The sequence below is a fragment of the Salmo trutta genome, chromosome 23, assembly GCF_901001165.1.
Source record: "Salmo trutta chromosome 23, fSalTru1.1, whole genome shotgun sequence".
Classification (NCBI taxonomy): Eukaryota; Metazoa; Chordata; class Actinopteri; order Salmoniformes; family Salmonidae; genus Salmo; species Salmo trutta.
Genome location: NC_042979.1, coordinates 13,318,489 through 13,340,026, shown reverse-complemented (window position 1 = coordinate 13,340,026; position 21,538 = coordinate 13,318,489). Strand labels below are relative to the sequence as shown.

Here is a 21,538-nt window from a genome sequence, read left to right as displayed (position 1 = left end):
CTCAGTTGATGGACCTCAGCAAGAAGGTGTTTGGCAAGTGGCTGTTTGAGAGGCTGATGAAGATGACGTTCTACGGGCAGTTTGTGGCTGGGGAGGACCACAACTCCATCAAGCCTCTGATCCATAAGAACCAGGCCTTTGGCGTGGGGTCAGTCCTGGATTACAGTGTGGAGGAGGACCTGACCCAGGAGGAGGCAGAGAAGAAGGAGATGGAGTAAGTAGTCTCTGTCATCCCTAGTCTATCTCTCACAAACCCGGCCTCTAGAACTCTAATAAAGGATATAGGGTTCCACACTTCAAACACAAGCTTAAACATTTTCTAGTTTCATAAGTTATTGATTAGGAATCATTGATTTATTTATAGCTATGTGCTATGGCGTGAGATGCCTATATTGCTACCTCAGTGGCCACTATGTAAACATGTTATGCAATTGACCTACGGCAAAATGCCACTGCCAAAATCACCCTATCTGATCCAATACTATTTGGCAAGGTTACGGCATACATTTCCATATGTTGTACTTTTCTCAGATTTTACTGTAGGTTCTCCCTGCTATGTCTGTCTTTCTCCCTTTCAAACCTACAGCCCTACTCATGTTTCATATTCATAAAAACCGGTGTTTACAACTTCCCACCATAAAATATTTTTCTTGCAACACTTTCAGTATCTGACGTTGCCCAGCAATACTCAGACACTATTGGTCAGTTCAGACATACCCCTCTCGCCAGATTTGTTGAGCTGAAGGAGCACATTTATTCCAGTCCCTTTGAGAATGCAGTCACGTGAGGTGGATTGAGACAAGCCAGCCTTGTTGGGTAACTTGACGCAGCCTTTCAAAGGAAGCCCAGGGAGTGTTATGTAATGTGTTTTGGAAAGCAGCCCTCTCATGTTTGGTCAGGGATTTTCTTACAGACGGGCTATGCACACATTCAAGCTGAACTAACAATCGGAATACTGAAGCGGGCCCGCTGAATGGTTCCAATTAAAGTGTACATTTGAGGAAGGAGCTTGAGTCCAACAGAAATACATAAAATGTTAACAAATGGTATATTTTGTGTTACAGAAAGATTATGTGATGCATACCATTTATGCATACACAGTGTGCATTTCGTTATTAAAAACATGTTGCAGTAAACATGTTGTGAACAGAATCCTGCTGTCTCCAACTCAACCATAAGGAAATGTCCATATATGAAAGTATTGGGGTCTACAAATCATTGCAAGTTATGGAACAGCCTAGAGAACGCTGTGTACTAGGTGGCTCAGTATTTTGGGTTACCCATCAGCCAGCTGCCTCACTCTCCATCGCCCCTGGGTTGTTCTGATGTAAAATAATGATTAGGGAAGGAGTTGTTGCTTAGCAAAGTCTCAGCAACAAGTCAAAGGTGAGCCAGGGGTGGATGGGAATAACAGTGAATGGGTTAGTGATACCATCAAAGACAAACTTGGTAACATTCTGGCCTTACCTCATAATTGCTGTGGAACTCTTCACATGAGGAGACTAATCTGCACCTTTAGAGCCAAACTACATGGATGGAATAACACAAAACATCCTCTCCTCTTGTGTTAATAACTGGACGTGCCAGGGTGAAGGATGACTCCTATTCACTGGAATTGTTCAGACAAGTAAGGCTTTAATTAACACCCCCTTAACGTGATGATGGTCCGTCCGTACAGGATCAACCTTTTGTGAATGAATCATTGTGGGAGTGTACCAGAGTTCCGGTCAACCTTTTTTTTTATTAACGTTGGCAAAGGACATGCTTTGCGTTTCAGAAGTCTATGGCTTCCAAACATCCAGACTCAACTAAAGGATGTTCAAATTTCCATTGAGATTGTAGAGTTCAGCCTGTGCAATTATTTATCCCCAGATAACATTTAGTGATGGTGCAAAAAATAGATGGCTACATATCGCGATATTATTTTGGGACAATATTATATACACTGAGTATACAATTTTTTTTCCCATGACATAGACTAACCAGGTGAATCCAGGTGAAGCTATGATCCTTTATAAATGTCACTTGTTAAATCCACTTCAATCTGTGAAGATGACGGGAAGGAGACAGGTTAAAGAAGGATTTTTAAGCCTTGAGACAATTGAGACATGGATTGTGTATATGTGTCTTTCAGAGGGTGAATGGGCAAGACAAAATATTTAAGTGCAACAGGGTTTGGTAGTAGGTGCCCTGACAAATTGAGGCGGTTCTGAGGGTAAAAGGGGGTGCAACTCAATATTAGGAAGGTGTTGCTAATGGTTGGTATACTCAGTGTACATATTTGACTCCACAAGTATCAATTGTGGAAAAATAAATAATACAAATAACATGTGTTACTGTAGGTAGAGCTTGTCGGATCTACTTGCGCCAAAACTCCAATATTTGTTTTTATCCTATAGCTTGTTCTCCATCTTCTTTTTAAATAGTGAGCCAACATTTTTTCAGCACTGTTATTTCCCTGACTGATCAAAACCTGTTTTCTCATGCTCTCTCTTGTTCCTCTGCAGCAGACTTATAGTGAGCAATATGCTTGGGACAGCAAATCGCAGTATCGAATGGCAATACATATAGAATCGTGAGAATCGCAATACATATTGTATCAGCACCTAAGTATCGCGATCGTATCGTGAGGTCCCTGGCAATTCCCAGCCCTAATAACATTGAGCGATGCAGCCACTGAGACAACCAATAGCTCAAAGAGATCAATTCAGTAATGTGCTAATGAGAGATCAATATCCTTCATTTTATTCAAGCTTGGGTTTTAGAGTGGTGGATCTAGACTGGATTAACCTAGTGTTACGAACCGGCTCAGGGTTCGCAACAAAAGGGAGACAACGTGGAAACAAGGTGTATCAAAAATATATATTTATTAAATAAAGCAACTAAGAAGGTAACAATGGCATGTGTAATCAGTAATCAGTAGTGTAAGTGAGTGTGTTGCATACTTGAATGTAATAATGCAGAGTGTTGAAAGGTGCCAAAGCAAATAACCAACAAAACCACAAAACTACACAACCAAAAACAGCAAGGTGTCTGTGTGGAGAGAGTCTCCTCCATGAATGGGGAAGAGGTCCATTTATCCTGGGAAACACCTGAGCCCAGGTGTTTCCCATTCATCTGACGACCCTTCCAACTCCGCCCACCGGCCTCCTAATAAAGAAACAAGAACAAGAGAGAATACGGCAGACAGAGTGGGAGGGTCGTCACACCCCCCCCCATAAAACCGGGGACCAACAAGGGCCCCGGAACAACACACCAGCCTCTGCGTCCCAAATCTACAAGAGGTTACATGTGCACCTTCCACTTGCCCCAGCCAACCTCCTTCTCCCCAGACCTCAGCAACCTTTGTGTACAGGAAGCAACTTTTAAGAGGAAAGAAGAAAACGAGACCAGGAGGGAACAGACAGGAACGACAGAACACGACAACCCCAAATTGACACAAGCCTCTGCGTCCCAAATTGACACAAGCCTCTGCGTCCCAAATTGACACAAGCCTCTGCGTCCCAAATTGACACAAACCTCTGCGTCTCAAATTTACAAGAGGTTACATGTGCACTTTCCACTTGCCCCAACCAACCTCCTTCTCCCCAGTCCTCAGCAACCTTTATGTACAGGAAGCAACATTTAAGAGGAAAGGAGAACACAAGACCAGGAGGGAACAGACGGGAAAGTTAGAACATGACAACCCAAACAATGATCACTCACATAACACTCAGGAACAGGGCACACAAAAGACCACATCAGCTACAACTCAAACAACATTTCCCAACGATTCATAGTCACGCCAACGATTCATAGTCACTAAACTCATAACGAATACGAGTACAGACTAGAGGGTGTAATACAGGCAAAAATGTCATATGCCCTACTCGTCAGTGGCACCTGCCAATGGCACAATAATAGATCAAATTTGCTCACAAACTTAGCTGCGCCGACTTGATCAACGCCATCCTCCATCTAAGGAAGAGGAAATTAATCCGGCTTAGTAACTCCGTTTACATTACGGTGGTCCGTTCCATCCGTTTTACTGACCAAGATACAGGGAGAAGCCCAACTAGAGAAAGAAGGCTCTGCTATCTTACTCTCCAGCATGTACCTGACCTCAGCATCCAGACAACGCAGTTTCTCTACAGAGACTCTATAGCACCGCTGACGAATGGGGTCAGCATTTCCAGTGTCAATATCATGCTCTATCAAGTTTGTACGTGTATGTGTCACAGAAAACAAACCTGGAATTTTCCGAATCAGAACAACCAGCTCTTTCCGCCCATCAACAGGTAGCTGAGTGAAAGGGCCATCCAAAATATCCAGTGTCTCAGAATTCTTCAATCTACCCTGCAGTATGCAATCATCGGGACCAGGAACATTTTTTTCCTCATGCACAGACCTAGCATTAACAGAACCAAGGGAAGCAACGTTATCAGCCAAACGAACAGGTTTACCGTCCCCTATAGACACCAACTTTCTCATCAGAACATCCTCTTGGGGAAAATAACCATGTGCGACATCTCCCAACTGTTCCACAGGCACAACTTGGTCACGCAACTCTTCTAATGTATGGTCCATCCGCGGCGCATTGTTTAGATCGGAGATGAGTACAGACAACGGAATAACAGGGAAAACAGCGAGAGACTTCTTTGTGGTATTCACATTTACCGGAGCAGGGACCAGGTCACCATGGCTCATAGACCGCGTCACTGTACCCGCAGAGAACACCGCTGGGAACCTCTGCTCACTCTCATCAGGAATCCCTACAAGTGACGATTTAGTGGAAACCACTAGAGATGGAAACACAACAGGCCACACACACTCGCCAGCCAAGTTATTCCCAAGGATAACGTCGATACCCTCAATAGGCAACGAAGGACGCACCCCCACAACAACCTCACCTTTCACCAGTCCACAATTCAACATTAGTCTATGCAATGGAACTGACAGATTATTCAAACCTATTCCCCTAATTAGAACACTATTCCCAGAATCAGTCTCAGCAGAGAAGGGTAACACAGATTCCAACACAAACGATTCCGAGGCACCTGTGTCTCGTAGGATCTTCACTGGCACTAGGTTCTTACTTCCTAACATAGACACCAAAACCCTCCGTAACGAAAGGTAAATAGCCTGGGTCAATATGAACTTTCACATGGCCCTGGGCCTGAGACAATGTTTCAGGAGTAAACTGATGTGGAACAGACGCAGCTAACGCCGTAGGCCTAGATTTAACGTTAGCACACGTACTGATTTTACCCCTAGACCTGAGAACCGGACATTCGTTTTTCCAATGACCTGAGCCTTGACAGTAGTGACACTCTTGACCAAAGTCAGTTTTACCACGGGAATCAGGCTCAACCCTAGTTGAATAAAACTCTGCCCGTGAACCAGAGTATCTCTGTGAGCGTGGTTCAAATCTCTCCGAACGCCCCCACTCACTCCAAGTACGGGGTTCTACAAAAACACTTTTGTGAGTCAAAACATATTCGTCTGCCAAAACCGCAGCTTCAGCGACAGTCTTTACTTTGCGTTCGTTAATATACGTCGCTATATAATCAGGGATTGTGTCCTTAAATTGCTCTAGCATAATCAGATCACACAGCCCTTGAAAAGTCATAACCGCAGAGGCGGAACACCAGCGATTAAACTGTGAAGATAATTTTCGCGCAAACTCAACATGAGTCTGCTTATCATCCCTTTCTAAAGTTCTAAATCGTTGGCGGTAAGCCTCAGGAACCAATTCGTAAATCTGTAACACCGCCGTTTTAACCTTATCATAACTGACACTGTCGGCTACACTAAGAGCTGCATATGCTTCCTGAGCTTTACCAGTCAGCACACACTGCAACATCAAAGTGCGATCAGAATCAGGCCAACTCCTAGCGTTAGCAACACGCTCAAACAACAAAAAGAATGTCTCAGGATCCCTTTCATTAAACTGAGGCAACAACCGTAAATTCCCAACAATGTCAAATGTGTCCGGGGCATGACCAACAGAGGAACGATTCCTAAGTAATTCTGGGTCACCTTCCCAGAACAAACTCTCTCCTGAGAGCTTTCCTTCCCTAACCAACTCTAGTCGCTCTTGTTGCAGCTTGATTTTAGCACGCTCGATATCCTGTTTAAATTCCAATTCCTTTTCATATTTTAACTGATCAGCAGCCAATTCCTTTTCATATTTTAACTGATTAGCAGCAAATTCCTTTTCATATTTTACACGATCTGCACGCTCCCTATCCTGTTTAAATTCAAATTCCTTTTCATATTTTAACTGATCAGCAGCCAATTCCTTTTCATATTTTATACGATCGTACTCTAGCTTCTCACGATCGTGCTCTTGCTGTAACAGAAGCAGCTCTTTCTGCTGTTCAAAAAGAAGATTACTAGGACTAACCGATGGAGCGGTAATTGTGACATATCGGGGAGACGGCGAGTCCTCAGCAGAGGCTGCCCCAGTGGTAACGTCAAGAATACCACTCTCCATCAGATTGGCCTTCAATATTAACCTAATGGAATTTTTTAGACGTTTATCACTAATTTCAATTTTGTAGTGTTCAGCAACCTTCAACAGCTGTTCTTTAGTACATAAGTCTAACAGTTCCTCTGATGGAAAGCGAATGAACTCGTCTACATTAGACGCCATAGTCAGAGAGAGAGAAAAAAAAAATCTCACTCAACCCCTCTGAGCACACCAGACCACAACAAGAGAAATAACAATCACACTGGTACCACAGAAAAGAGATGAGATATGGAGCTTCCCCAAAACCTACAATAACTCAACCCTAGTCTTCATGCAGATTTGCGGTGGGTAATTATGCACTGTAGCCCGCTGGCGAGGAAGTAACCCCCCAGCACGCTGGTAGATTCCACCAAGCCACGGATGTGCTCCCGAGACAACTGCTCAGTCCACAGACACCACACAAAAATAACAAACATTAACAATGCCCAACATATTCCAAAATGAAACACGTCGCTAAGCCTATCAGGGGAAAAAGGCTATAGCTCCGGTAGTAAGTTTCACTACCCTAACCAAATCTCCCACCGAGGTACACAGCTGATTGTACTCACCTCAGACCAATGTTCCAACAGCGAGTACAACAAGTGTTTCCAGGCTGGGCAGAAGCCTGGAAACTAACCAATGTACTCTCTCCAACGCAGCACACAAACAAAACAACCAAAGGCAACCAGTACTGAGCACCAAACTCAAACTAACAAACAAAGCACCTCAAGTTAACATACCTCCACGTTTTCTCCCAAACACAAGTTCAAGATCCCGGATGAGCCCCCACTTGTTACGAACCGGCTCAGGGTTCGCAACAAAAGGGAGACAACGTGGAAACAAGGTGTATCAAAAATATATATTTATTAAATAAAGCAACTAAGAAGGTAACAATGGCATGTGTAATCAGTAATCAGTAGTGTAAGTGAGTGTGTTGCATACTTGAATGTAATAATGCAGAGTGTTGAAAGGTGCCAAAGCAAATAACCAACAAAACCACAAAACTACACAACCAAAAACAGCAAGGTGTCTGTGTGGAGAGAGTCTCCTCCATGAATGGGGAAGAGGTCCATTTATCCTGGGAAACACCTGAGCCCAGGTGTTTCCCATTCATCTGACGACCCTTCCAACTCCGCCCACCGGCCTCCTAATAAAGAAACAAGAACAAGAGAGAATACGGCAGACAGAGTGGGAGGGTCGTCACACTAGGCCATGTGTGATGCACTGAGGTTTTGAAACAGCCCCCCCCTGTGACTCACAGTCAGCACTCTGTTATCAAAAGTTCACAAGAGATCAAATAACAGGACATTTGTACTTCTACCTAACGTTAGGCCCCCTGTGCTGCCATGCGTACCGTTTATAGCACAGTCAACATATTGGCACACACACTGGATAGGTTGTAAAACGCTATGCTCAAACTGATATTAACAGCTCCTGCATGGGGAGCCTGTCACAAGACGTGATCATCTTTAGCGCATGACCTTGAGTTATGAAATTCTAACTCATCATGCATTTGAAGACCTCATCTTACACCTTATCTACTTACTTCAACATGATGTCCAACATCTTATATGGTACTAAACACCAGAACACTTCTACAATTATTATTTGCTGTTATAGTAGCGGTGGCTGACCGGCATTGATATTAGACCAAGTAGTGTTATTTCATGTTAATTTGATGTTTCATCTGTTTCAGCTCCTGTGTGTCTGAAGCTGAGAAAGAAAGTCCAGGTGTGTATTTGCTGGTGGAATGTCAAAAGTTTTCATTTACAGTACTTTATGATTGACTTGTTTTTAATGTGCACGTAATTTGTTTCAGTGCCAACTGGAGAACACTTTGTAACGCAGGAACATGACTACAGTAAATGTTACTACTTGACAGAATTTCTTTTATTTCTGGTTGCTTCAAGCCATCTGGTTGGTGGATGTGGGGGGAGTGAAAGCAGCGGGGGTCACATTGCCAAAACGTCTGTTACTTCAGCCGTGTGTCTGAATGCTAACCTCCTGGGTCTATGTCAGTGGTCATTTAAGGGTTGATATAGGACTCTTATAGCAGGTGACATGAGAGTTTGCATGGTTCAGGCAAGTGGTTTCATCTGGATTTACTCTGGAGGCTAGGAGAGGGGTTAAAGAGGGCAGATATGCATGTTAAGTTAGAGAGAAGCTGAAACCCTGGTTCATGTCATGTGTTGCATGTTTTGGGGCCCTGGACTTAAATGTATGTAACTCTCCCCCCATGTATTTTTTCTGAGTAGCACTAGATATCTAAACATCTATTTTCTTTTACTTCCTTTGACAAATTTTCCACATTTCCAAAAATGGTATGGTATGCATATGAGTCAGTGTTTTATATTAAAGAAGCACAGTCCTGCTCATGCATGTGTTTATGCTAAAGAAAAAGATCTTCAGGTATCTGTGCCAAATTAGACCCGCGGTAGATGATTTAGGCGACGGTGGTAAGGGTAATTCCTATTGACACTAGGCTACTCCTGTCCTTTCCTCCCAGTGGTTGGTGTGGCTACTCTAGTCTAGAGGAAAGTCTGGTCGCCTAGATAGACGTCTTATGTTGTCTTCTGACTGTAGGCGTTGACCGCCGTGAGAAGAAGTACAAGGCCCACCGTCAGTTTGGGGACCGTCGTGGGGGCGTGGTCAGTGCCAGGACCTACTTCTATGCTGACGAGGCCAAGTGTGACGCCCAGATGGAGACCTTCCTGAACTGCATCAAAGCCTCAGGCGAGCACACAATAAAAATGCAGTGAATGCATCAATTCATGCCATTTTTCTAAACGTCCTTCAAAGGTCAAACTAACAATCCTTGAAAGGTCAAACTCATTGCAGACTCTTTGCAGATGTTCTTCTATCATGCGTAATATGATTCTTATGATTTGTTTATCAATGGTGTTGTTGCTGCACTAAATATTGAATCTTCATTATTCCTCTCAGGGGGGGCCTCTGTAGATGGATTTTCTGCCGTTAAGATGACTGCTCTGGGCCGCCCACAGTTTCTGGTGTGTAAGACACATCCTGTTAGACGCTGTCTTTTAGCCCTTGATTTAACATTGGCAGTGATCGTGACAGAGTCCAGATTTATTAGTAAAAAATGATGACCTTTCTGCTTCTCCCCTCTCCAGCTCCAGTTCTCAGAGGTGCTGGTGAAATGGAGGAGGTTCTTCAACCTCCTAGCAGCACAGCAGGGGAAGTCTGGCATGGATGCACTGGAGCAGAAACTGGAACTGGAACAGCTGAAGGTGCGTATCGCCTGGAGCAACACTCAAAGTAGAAATGTGACTGAGGTCAAGCAGATTCCCAGCTTAAAAAGCCGATTCCCAGCTACTGAAAAGACTCCCTAGCGCTAACAGACTTGATTTCTGTGACAAATGCTAGTGATTCCTTCTATCTTTAATGTTTCATCAGTAATAGGCTAGTTATTAATATTATTAAAAAAAAATGTGTTTCCCGTAGGAGAGTTTGGCTAAGCTGGGTGTTGGAAATAAAGACGACATTGAGAACTGGTTTACTGGAGAGAAACTGGGCTCATCAGGGTAAGAGGTTAAACTCACCTGGAATGCATCATGAGCACAAAGCCTATCTACTATACAATGGAAAGGATGTGTGTACAGGACTGGATTTGACTGAGTCTGCCATTTTCATCATGTTCCCCAGAACAATAGACCTCCTGGACTGGAATAGCTTGATCAACGACAGAACAAAGATCTCAAACCTGCTTGTCATTCCCAACGTTGAGGTGAGCTATCCACATATTACACATTTACACACATTTACATACATTTACATACATATCCTTACAATATTTAACATGCAGCCATGCTATCCACCTGAATGTGTTTGTACACAGAAACTCGAAGTACAAGCACAAGTCCATCCATCCATGCAGAGTGTACATACATTATATGCATGCATACATTAATGCATTTTGTAGTTCAAGTCAAAGTTTACTCTTAATGAAATGTGCGTTTCCGCCGGTCTTCTAGACTGGTCAGCTGGAGCCTCTGTTGAGGAAGTTCACTGTTGAAGAGGAGAAACAGATGAAGAGGATGCTGCAGAGAGTGGATGTTCTGGCCAAGGTAAGGCAATTCTAGAGTTCAATATAGGGCACTGCTGCCAAACATGGTTTTACAATTCAACAGTTGGTTAACGACAGTATATTGACCCAGATGTTCACATATGAATTGGATCATGGGATGCAGTACATCTCACATTTTACGAGAAACCTCAGTGAGCAGGCCGTACAATAGTTTATTGGAAAGAAACCCTTTGGCAATAGTTTTGTTTGTCAGATTTACTAACTTCAAAAAAGAATAACGCAACTTCAGCAATGTCGTCATTGTTGGGAAAGGTTTCAGCCCCCTCTGTTTGAATTATAATTGCCCTCCTACAATAGGAGCAAGAGTCTACTTCTATGACGTGTTGTATCCAGAGTCTGTTTGCTCTGAAGTGAGTCTCTATAGATAAAAGTAAAAGCTTGGTCCCTAGATATTACGTTATCATGGCTGTACTAAAGGCAACAGTAGATGGCAGAGGCCAAGTGCCTCCAAATGCTCAGCAACAGAAAAGAAGGCATAGCATGACCACTGAAATGTTTCAAGTGATCCAGACAAATGGCTTCACTTTTGTGTTGAATAAAGCACCATTTGTATCCCAGGAGGTACCTAGGGTTAAAGCTGACTATCAGCAGAGGTTAACACAAGGCTGTTGATGCTTCTCATATCCCAGCATGCAGTGGACAATGGGGTGAGGCTGATGGTGGACGCTGAGCAGACATACTTTCAGCCGGCCATCAGCAGACTGACCCTGGAGATGCAGAGGATCTTCAACAGAGAGAAGCCCATCATCTTTAATACCTACCAGTGCTACCTCAAGGTGAGTCCTCGACACCGTCCTCACCCCCCCCCCCCCCCATCTCTGGTTGTTGTTCATCTTCATATGGAAAAATGTTCCTTGCATTTTTGTCAAGTTCGGGACTGTTGGGACTACATGTACAATCTCGTAGATTATGTATGTAGGGAGGCCATCTGTCTGTGTATGGACTTGTCATGCCCCTAGGAATAGAGGAAAACAGATTTCATAACCCCTTTCATAGTTAAACATAACATAATGTCCTAGGAGTGTCATCTGATGAAGATCGTCAAAGGTTAGTGCTTCATTTAGCTGTGTTTTGGGTTTTATTGACAATGTCCTTGCTTGGAAAATGGCTGTGTGATTATTTTTGTCTATGTACTCTCCTAACATAATCTAATGTTTTGCTTTCGCTGTAAAGCCTTTTTGAAATCGGACAATGTGGTTACATCAAGGAGAAGTGTATCTTTAAAATGGTGTAAAATAGTTGTTTGTTTGAGAAAGTTGAATTATGACATTTTGTTGTTTTTGAATTTGCCGCCCTGATATTTCACTGGCTGTGTCCCGCAGGTGGTAGCCCATAGAAGTTAATGCAACCGCTGTGTCAGATTTCAAAAAAGCTTTACGGCGAAAGCACACTTTGCAATAATCTGAGTACAGTGCTGTCGTGACGTTGTATTAGTTAATGTGACGACTGCTGCTCATCGAATGATTAACGGTTTATAATTGCGTGACTAAATGAATTAAGCAATGAATCAAGCAATTATTAACTCATTAACCTGGGGCACCATGGGAACATTGTTTTGATTGAGTTTCTATTTCCCAAATTAACTCAAAGGATATCAGAATATCGATTACAACAGTCGCTAAATTAATCAATTTCCTCTACAGTCTCATAATCTGAACGTCGTACAATCCGGGAATCTGCACGGACCCGGGCTTTACCACTGAATTTACCACACCAATCTTAGTTGATTATTTATTTACTAGCAAGCTAAAATGATGATAAAAATACACATACACAAAACACAGTCTAGCTATTGATTAGGACTTAGTATAACGGGCCAACACACTATGGCGCTTGTTACCCAAAATGGGGATTTTAAAGAGAGAGAAACAAAGGAAGTACACGAGAGAAATATACATTTGGGTTCATTTGTCAGCCATGCTTATTTAACTAGCCTTGCCCCGAACTGCCGCTCTTATGGGTCAGAATATAATGATGTAATTACGTGTTGGAGGTCTCAGGTGGGAAGCTCCGCGTGGGTCGTTTAGGCTTCTAAATGACGCACTTCTCCGGCGCAACTCTCTGGTTGTCCTCACGATGTCAGTGTCCTTCTTGGCTAAATGGTCTGATCCCTCACCCTTGATCTGAAAGGGGTCTTCTGAGGACAGACAGCTCTGTAGCTCAGAGCTCACAGCTTCGGCCCGAACAGGGTCGATACCACGATTCAATGGAGAGTGGAGGCTGGGTGGTTCGGCTTGAATTCACCCGCTTAGACACAGCTACTCGTCCGTAGCTCGTGTAGAAAAATATTTCTTTGTCTTCAACCTTGTGTTTCGTTTTGGGGTTCGTCGACTTTGTTAGACCTTAGCTGCAGCTTGGGGTCAATAGTCTCCTATGTTAATTCTTCACTCTCCTGTCTTATACCCTCGGGTCAGAAGTGGGTGTAACCGCCTTTAGGGCAATTCTCTGGGCGGACCAAGTAAAGGGGGCAAGGCTTTGGCTCTAGAAAATATCCAATTTTAGACACTAACTTCACATTTCATCTTTACCAAAACATTCTGTTTGATTTGGATATTTTCCAAACAGCGTACAATGTATAAACATCAGGCATATACTGGGAAAACTCTTAAAGGTACAATGTTTTCATAATAACGTCATCTCTTAACCTTTAAAAACAAATACAAAAGTTACATACATTTTAATATTCCACTTTTCGTCATAACCACCATTGTGGCTGACGGAAACCATTGTTCCAAAGTCCCTTTATTGCATGTTTAATGTTCTGAGGCCAGTTCTCCATTGTTGGGACAAAGGAATTTCTCTGTGGCCTAAGTTTTATTATGGGCGTGAGGTGTCATAAAACCCCCACATCTTCAGACCCCTAGATCTCTCCTCCTCTGTTGGGGGTTTGGGAGATAATCTGTAGGGTGGTGGTCTCCTGTACCCTGACCTGATCAGGACAGTCATGACAGTCCCCCTCTGGTAGGTTCAACTTGGAATGATTCTGCATGTTGCAACCCACCATAAGAATGACCATCGGATGTCCTGGTCTGTGGATCATCAGAGCAGCCCCCCCCTTTAGTGGTTCCCCCTGGTAGGCTTTCTGCAAGCTGTGGATCACCACCAGAATGGATCAAGGAGGTCTGGCAGTGGCTCTGTGTTCCGGCCCGTCGTCCGGTTATCCCGGTTAGTGGACCTAGGCAGTAACTTGGCAGACGTTAATAACGCACAACACTCAGGCAATACATCATTACATTTCCTCCCCAAACGAGCGGTGTCTTGGCTCTAAGGCTTCCTAAGTGTCAAAGGTAATGAAACGAAAAATTGGAATAAAAACATAAAAGTATACAAAATATGTCTACCACACCTTAATCATCTAATATGGACTATGTTCTATATATGTCCAAGGCCTTGGCTAAATAGCTCTATTATGGCATTGTCTCTAATGTCATGTCTAGGTTGATCCTACTTGCAGGTGGGTAGTTAAGGCACTTGGAAAAACTTGGCCCCTGAAGGCCCAAGCTTACATTAGGGACATTACTGGGCTGACCTAGCGAGTTCGGGAGAGGAGGCTGGGACTGGGCCCTGTAAGAGGGTTTCCGGATCCATTGCCACCTTTCCAAAAATCGGGATCGCTTCCGTCCCACGGGTGATCCTAGTATAAGACCTCATTAGGTCTTCCATTGCACGTGTGAGCCTGTGTACGTAGTAGGTGCACACGCCAAGGGAAATGAGACCAAGGATCATGGTAACAGTCAGGATACTGTCCGGCACCGTCCAAGAGCGGGCGACAGACCAATCTTTTGGTCTGTAGTCAGTCGGGTCGACTAACAGTGCCTCATCCAGTACGCTAAGATCAACAGTCAAGGGTCCCTCGTACTGGATTTGGTATTGAATAGCTTGTGGTAACTCAAGGGAACGTTTAGCAAAAGCGTCCGGCATTTCAATCTCTGTGTCTATCCGGTCGTCGGGAAGGTGGTATAGAGCGAGGTCGTCTACGTGAATAATCGCCCCCTCTGGTACCGTAACAAAAACAGTCTGGTTGGGGAGGTTCAATTGGGTGATGGAGTCATGGCGTTCGTAAGTCATAGTGGCGGACGCGAACGGTGTGTTGACCAACCATCGGTTCCCTACCACCTCCACTTGTGTGGTGGTGGCCCCATCCCTGGCTGTTAGTTTGGCTCTACAGCGTTCTTCGCTGGTGATAGCTTTAATACCACAAAGACGCTCAGTGTTATCCCTGACAAATGGTTTGCTAGGACAAAGGTAGTGGACATCTTTGGTTAGAGTACACATTAGCAGGTTAGGGGTGAGATAGAAATCTGGGTTGTTTTCCTGGTAAGCTACAACTGGGGGCGTGGCAATCTTTACGTGGGTACTGTCGCGCCAAAATCCTACATTGAGAACCGTTTTCAATCTATAGATATTCTCCAGTTCAACAACCGGCAGCGTCAGTAGAAAACCCACTTCATTACGATCAACATCAACGTGTATTGGGATGGCCGACCCCAGACTATAGGCCAAATGTGATTGTAACGGCCTTAGTGTGGTTGAAGTAGCTGAGGTCAATATGTCGTGCACCATTGAGAGGGGCACTAGATATGAGGGGATTCTATTCATGGCCAAGTGGTCCATAGAAGAGCTAACTTCACGGAGAAAATCCTCCAGTAACAATCGAACCAATTGGACATGGGCATAGTCATGGTTCATGACCTCTGCTAGCTTTCCTACAGACAGGATAGTTTTGTTCAGGAGAGTAGCGTGTGTGTTGACCACCAGAATAGTGTCCTGGAGAGACTTTCCCACATGTTGCAACCTAAGGGCCTGTGCCTTCATCTGCTGCTGGATAAGTGGCATCTCTTCAGTAATCTCCCTAACATTCCTCTTGACTGTGGCTAGACTGACTGCGTTGACGGCAGTGGTACCTAGGGCAAATAGTGACCCTACGGCTGCCCCTATCGATAGTAGCGCCCCGACGAATCGTTTTTCTCGCCTGGGCTCAGCTAGTTCTGACTGGGTTACTGTGAACTTTTGGAGTTGGGCCAACATATGGGCAGTGTCTAGCTGGGCGTGCTTAATTGCCTGGCTGGTCCAGTCAGCCCCGGCCCAACTCAAATGCGCCGCAGGTGGAATGTGTTGGCGGTACACATTCTCTGCATCTAGGCGGACATATACCCTCTGCGTGTGTACTCTGCAGTTAGTTATGAGGAGTTCTGGATCGTCACGGGGGAACGATTCCCGTAGGGGGTCCGTTCGTGATTACGTCTGCTGGGTTGGTTTTGACCAGGGCGCAGAGTGTCAGGATCATCCAAAGGAACTCCATCCTACAGAAACGCATAATCAGAGATTGTTGGATTATTTCAGTTATTTGTATTCGTAAACAAAAATTGTTTTGACAACTATTTTTCTGTTTTTCTTATTTTTAATCAGTACAGCGCAGGACGATATCACTAGTGACAACAGATGTATATCTGGTAGCTGGGAAGAGAATAAAAGATATTAGGTGCAACGTACTGGTCTCCTGGAAGGGATCAGCTGAGGGTACTTAAGAATTTTCTTAGTACCTCTGGGTTTTTGCTAGGGTTTTTATCTATTCGGTGCTGGCTAGCACCCCTTCTATTCCCATGGGGGGAGTGTACAACTTGATTTGGTTCCGGTGGACCCACTTTAATGTGGCGTTTTGTCGACCTTTGCTGATTTTGATCTGGTAAGCTACAGGTGATAGCTTCACCACAATCTCGTGTGGCCCCGTCCAGTGGGGCAGGAACTTTGTTGCGACGCCCGCGGGTTTGGTGTATATGTAGTACCACACCTTATCTCCGACCTCGAACACCTGGTGTGAGGCTTTTTTGTCGTAATAGGTCTTGTCACCTTCTGCACTTCTTACCAATTGTCCTTGAGCGTACGCAAAGGTAGTCTGGAGATGGTTCCGCAAGTCGGTCACGTATTGATGAGCCGTGTAGGCGGTGGCTGCGGCGACATCTCCCGGTTGGTACAGGAGATGCAGTGGAAGGGTCATTTGCCGGCCCGTCATCATCTCAAAGGGTGTCATTCCCGTAGACCGGTTGCGTGTGGCTCTGATTGCCATCAGTACCAATGGGAGTTTGAGGTCCCAATCTTTGTGGTTGGCTGCCACATATTTCCTCAAGATTCTGACAATTGATTGGTTGCTCCTTTCTACCCCCCCCGAGCTCCTAGGGTGGTACGCGATGTGGAGTTTAGCTTTGACTCCCAGGAGCTTCCACAGTTCGGTCATTACAGCTGCCGAAAAGTGGGTTCCTCTGTCGCTGTCCACGGTTTCTCCTGGCAGGCCGAAACGACTGAAAACGTGGTTTAGCAAAAGAACGGCAGTGGTTTCCGCTGTGTCATTGGTCGCCGGCAGGCACTCCACCCACTTTGTGAATGAGCAAGTCACTGTGAGGAGGTACTTGTTGCCTCTGGCAGACCTGGCAACTGGGCCGACCCAGTCGATCTGGATCGACCTCCAGGGGTAAGACACACCCTTGCGTTGCAGGGGTGCTCTGTGAAGTGGCTTGGTGGGTTGAAACTGGCAGCAAACTAGACACCCCCTCACGTATCGTGCCACGTCTTGTTCCATGTGAGGCCAGTGGGCAATGTTTCACATGTAGCCTTGACCCCCCTATGGCCTCCACATGGCTCGTCGTGGGCATGAGCTATCATTATCCCCCTCTGTGTTTTAGGAACCACCCACCTTCGAGCGGTGTCGGTTTCTGAAACATACACCAATAGGTCATCTACAAGTGTGAGGTGCTGTTTAGTTGCGTACAGCGAACGCAAGTCGTGTGAACCTGCCAAAGCCAGTTCGGACACTGGGTGGTTGACAGGATCCGACAGGAATGCCATCAAAGTGGCGAGGGACTCATCTTGGTGTTGCATTGCTACCAGGTCGCCATTCATGAATGAATGCGTTAGCAACACATTATGTTTGTGCGACGACGTTTTCCGTGGTGCTACATGGCTACGCGTTACCGCAGACACCATAGCTTCCTCAGTGGGTTTTTCGTCTCGAGCAGCAAACACCCAAGGGGTGCCGTGAATTGCACCAGATTTCGCCATGCTGTCAGCATGGTCGTTGCCAAGTTTGTCACGACCAGGTGATTTGGAGTGTCCCTTGACTTTCTTCCAATACACCTGTATGTCGTGTTTGGTGATGAGATCATCACAAGCTAGAATGAGCTCTTTGTTTTTCACCTCTTTACCACTTGAAGTAGTCATGTGCTTTTGTTTCCAAAACGGCAAGTGGCATAAGAAGGTGAGTCTCGCGTAGTTAGAGTCGGTGCAGATCGCCAGTTCTGCCAATCTGTGTTTCACCGCTGTTTGCAGGGTGATCAGCACGCCAGCCACTTCTGCAAACTGGCTGGTCTTGTTGCCAAGCTGAAATTGAAGTGGTTTGCACGGAATGTCGTTGTGCCATACCAATTCCACCCCAGCTTGCAAGTGGTCTAGATGGCGGTAAGAACAGCCATCTACAAATGCCATCGGCATGTCGAGACACACGTTCTCTTCGAAATAGTGATGGTTCGAAGGCAATGGCGGAGCGATGTCACGCGGGGGTGGTCCGGAGTCGGTTTCATCGTCACCACAGTGTTGACACACCGCCAAAGCACTGCCCAAAGGCAGGTTCTTTGCTTTTGCGTAGTTGATTACTACATCATGGCTCTGCAGCGTCATGAGCCAAGCCGCTATCCTGCTGTTGTGTACAGCACCCTCACGGATTCGTTGGCTTTTCAGAAAAGTCACAGGCTGGTGACATGTTTCTATGATCACCTTTTGTCCGCCGACATAACTGGTGAAGTGTTTGATCGCCCAGACTGTCGACAGCAGCGCTTTTTTGCAGTCTGAGTATTTGTGTTCGGCGGGGTTGAGTGTTTTGCTCGCGTAAGCAACCACACGTTTGTCTTGGTCGTATTTTTGGTACAACCCAGCGCTAAGGCAGTGCTCTGAGAAACCGACTTCCAAAAAGAATGTCTTGTCTTTGTTGGGGTATACCAGGCAGGGTGCCTCGCAAAGCAGGTTTTTCAAGGAAGCCACCGCTTCGTTGTGAGTGACATCCCAAACGAATGGGGTGTCTTTCTGAAGAAGGTGAGTCAACGGTTTTGACAAGTCGGCGTAGTTTTCGATGAATTGACGGGAGTAATTACATACTCCCAAGAAGCTGCGCACCTCGTGAAGGTTTGTAGGTGTTTTGATGTTGCGGACTGCTTGGATTCGGTTAGACTGTGGCAGGATGCCCTCGGCACCCACCAGAAGCCCAACGTAGTTTACCTTGTTCCTGCACCATTGCCCTTTCATGATGGCCAACTTAGCCCCTGCAGTCCCGAGTTGGGTGAGAACGTGGTCCATTTCATTGAGGTGATGTGACCAAGTCTCACTTCTCATGAGAACGTCGTCCACGTAAATTATCGTCCCCCTAGAGGCTGCGTCTGGCATCGCCTTGTGCAGGAAGATGTTGAACTCTGAGGGGGAGTTCGCATACCCGAATGGGCAACGATTGAACGTGAAGAGCTTGTTCAAGAAAGAGAAAGCCAACTTGTGTTGGTCACGCGGGTCGACTGTCATGGTCCAGAAACCATTTGCCACGTCGACTGTGGAGAAGTACTTGGCGTTTGCCACCTTTGGCAACTCTTGGTCGAGCTGTGTCATTGGCCAACGAGACAACGGAACCAGTTTGTTGAGTTGTCTATAGTCAATGGTAAGACGCCATTTACCCGTTGGTTTCAGAACGGGCCACACGGGAGCGCTGTACGTACTGTTACATTCCCTGATTATCCGTTTAGCTAATAAGGAATCGATAATCTCTTGTACTGCTGCGTATGCTGCGAGCGGGATTTTGTATTGTCTAACGAACGTAGGAGTTGCTCCGGGTGGCGTAGGAATACGCACCACATGGATACCCGTAACCCCGCAATCCAGCGAGCCTGTCGACCAGATCTCACTGTGTTTGTTAAACAATTCTCTCAACTGATGGCGTTCAGTGTCATTGACAAGAGCATCAGCCTCCGACAGTAGTTGTATTACCTGTGCATGGAAACCAGGATATGGTTCGGCGACATTGTACAGGTCTTCATCGGGTGGTGACGGCATGTCACCTTTGGAAGAGTCATCGGTTGTTTTCTCACAAGAGTGTACTTCGCATGCAGGAGGAGACGCAATATCATCCTCCGTGACGATGGAGTATATTAACAGGTTGCTGTCAGGATCGACATCCAGCCGGAATGCCGATGTGTCGTCCAGTGGCAATACGGGAGTTAGTGCTATTGCTTTTGACTGACAAGTAAACAGCGTACCTCCCTCGCCATCTAGGTCTAGGGAGGACGGAAGAGGCCCAATCACAGGAACAACTAGTTCAAAATCATGGAAGGCGTAATCGATCAATGTTCCTAGCTGAGTGTGCCGAGGAATGGAAATATCCGCTTGAGTCAGATTTTGTACCAGGAGGTAAGTGGATCTAGCGGTTAGTTCCAACAGTGGGTTGCCATTGATAGTTAGCCCCAAGTCGAATAGTTTTGGGGAGGGTTGGAAGAACGCAGTGGTGCCTTCCATCCGGTATCCGGGCGCCAGGTTCAGTCTTACAGAAACCTCTGTGGTTCTTGCCGGTATCAACATGGCGGACTCAGTTATCGTCTTGCAAGCTTCAGGAATAGTCTGCCCGGAAGCCATTCGCACCGGGTCGAAAGACAAGGCATGTTGGTTTGGCTGCGCCAAAGACCAAAGAACTTGGTGTATGGTATCAAGTTTAACACCCAATCTTACCAAAATGTCCGCTCCCACATAGACTGTATGTGGGAGGTCCGCGACAACCAGTAGGTAGTGGGATAATTCCTTGGTTCCAATGCGGATCGATAGCGCACACACCCCTATTGCGGTGAGTGTTGTCTGGGGAGTCGTTCCCAGTGGAAATCTAAACGTTTTCGGCACAAGGGGATGGCAGTTCGCCGTTTTCGAAATTTCGTTGAACATTTCCAAACTGATTGCGGATTTTTCTGACCAGGTGGCCAGCCTGGTATCCTCAGCCATAGTGCCGTTTAGGCACACGCCCCCTATCAGAGGAGGGCGGTAAGTGTCGGCTGGTGAATCAACCAAGCCGCACAGGAAAACCACATGTTCGGTTAAGTTCCGAGTCGAACTCACATTGTCCTTTGCCACAAATGGCGGGCTCATGGCCAAGTTCACAGGGTTTGCGTCAGATGCTGACGTCTGACCCACGTCGTTGCACAATGTATGGCAGGTAGCCTTGGAAGAATGCGGCGAAGTCAACGGAGTTGGCATAGGTATTTGTGACCAGATTTGATTGGTTTTCCAATCCATTAGTGGTACCAAACGGTCAATTAAATCACTCCCAATCAGCATTCGTTCGATTTCGATGCTAGTCACATACACGGGGTGTATCAGTGACACGCTTTCGAAGTTGAGTTTAAGTAGGAGACGTTTGGTTAGGGGCGAGGTAGCTTGAGTGAAACCTCGAAGATTCGTATCGCAATGTTCCGTTTTCAACCAACGTTTTGTTGGGTCCACTGCCCTTTTTAGTTCATCCAGCAAGGTTTCGGATATAAGGGAAATTGTTGAACCCGAATCTATCAGAGCGTGACAGGTCACACAGTCCTCCAGGACTGTTCTAAGGTATGGCCTGTTCGAGTTGGTTTTTCTCGTCATATCCCCAACAAAATGGAGTGGGTTGGGAGAACGGAGCGGTTTGTAATCTGCGTCGATTTCCAAGACAGATAAGTCACCTACGTGACCCAGTGGGTCCTCTATCGGAATGGTAGAGGAATCATCTGTTGCAAAGCTGCTTATCTCGTGCATCTCCACCTCCGTGTCCAAGTCTGTAGACAAAACCTGCGGGCTTGTGTCTAGAACGGGCGGTACCTGGACAGGGATTTGAGTGGGGGCGGGGGTAATGGAAATGTTTGCGTCCTCTTGAATTGCATGAATTTCGGCGGACT

The 21,538-nt window shown here is 45.7% G+C and overlaps 1 protein-coding gene across 2 annotated transcripts in view; it reads left to right on the top strand.

Moving 5' to 3' along the window:
* The window catches only part of LOC115159384 (proline dehydrogenase 1, mitochondrial), a 34,599-nt gene that overhangs the window by 4,126 nt on the left and 8,935 nt on the right, over window positions 1-21,538 (top strand). Inside the window, exons 2-11 of one of the 2 annotated variants that reach the window (XM_029709042.1) lie at window positions 6-214; window positions 8,187-8,221; window positions 8,310-8,351; window positions 9,074-9,223; window positions 9,434-9,498; window positions 9,622-9,738; window positions 9,953-10,032; window positions 10,154-10,235; window positions 10,483-10,575; window positions 11,225-11,371. In XM_029709042.1, the coding sequence (XP_029564902.1) occupies window positions 6-214; window positions 8,187-8,221; window positions 8,310-8,351; window positions 9,074-9,223; window positions 9,434-9,498; window positions 9,622-9,738; window positions 9,953-10,032; window positions 10,154-10,235; window positions 10,483-10,575; window positions 11,225-11,371 (1,020 nt within the window). The remainder of the gene's footprint in view (window positions 1-5; window positions 215-8,186; window positions 8,222-8,309; window positions 8,352-9,073; window positions 9,224-9,433; window positions 9,499-9,621; window positions 9,739-9,952; window positions 10,033-10,153; window positions 10,236-10,482; window positions 10,576-11,224; window positions 11,372-21,538) is intronic. The other variant, XM_029709043.1, reaches the window with a different exon arrangement.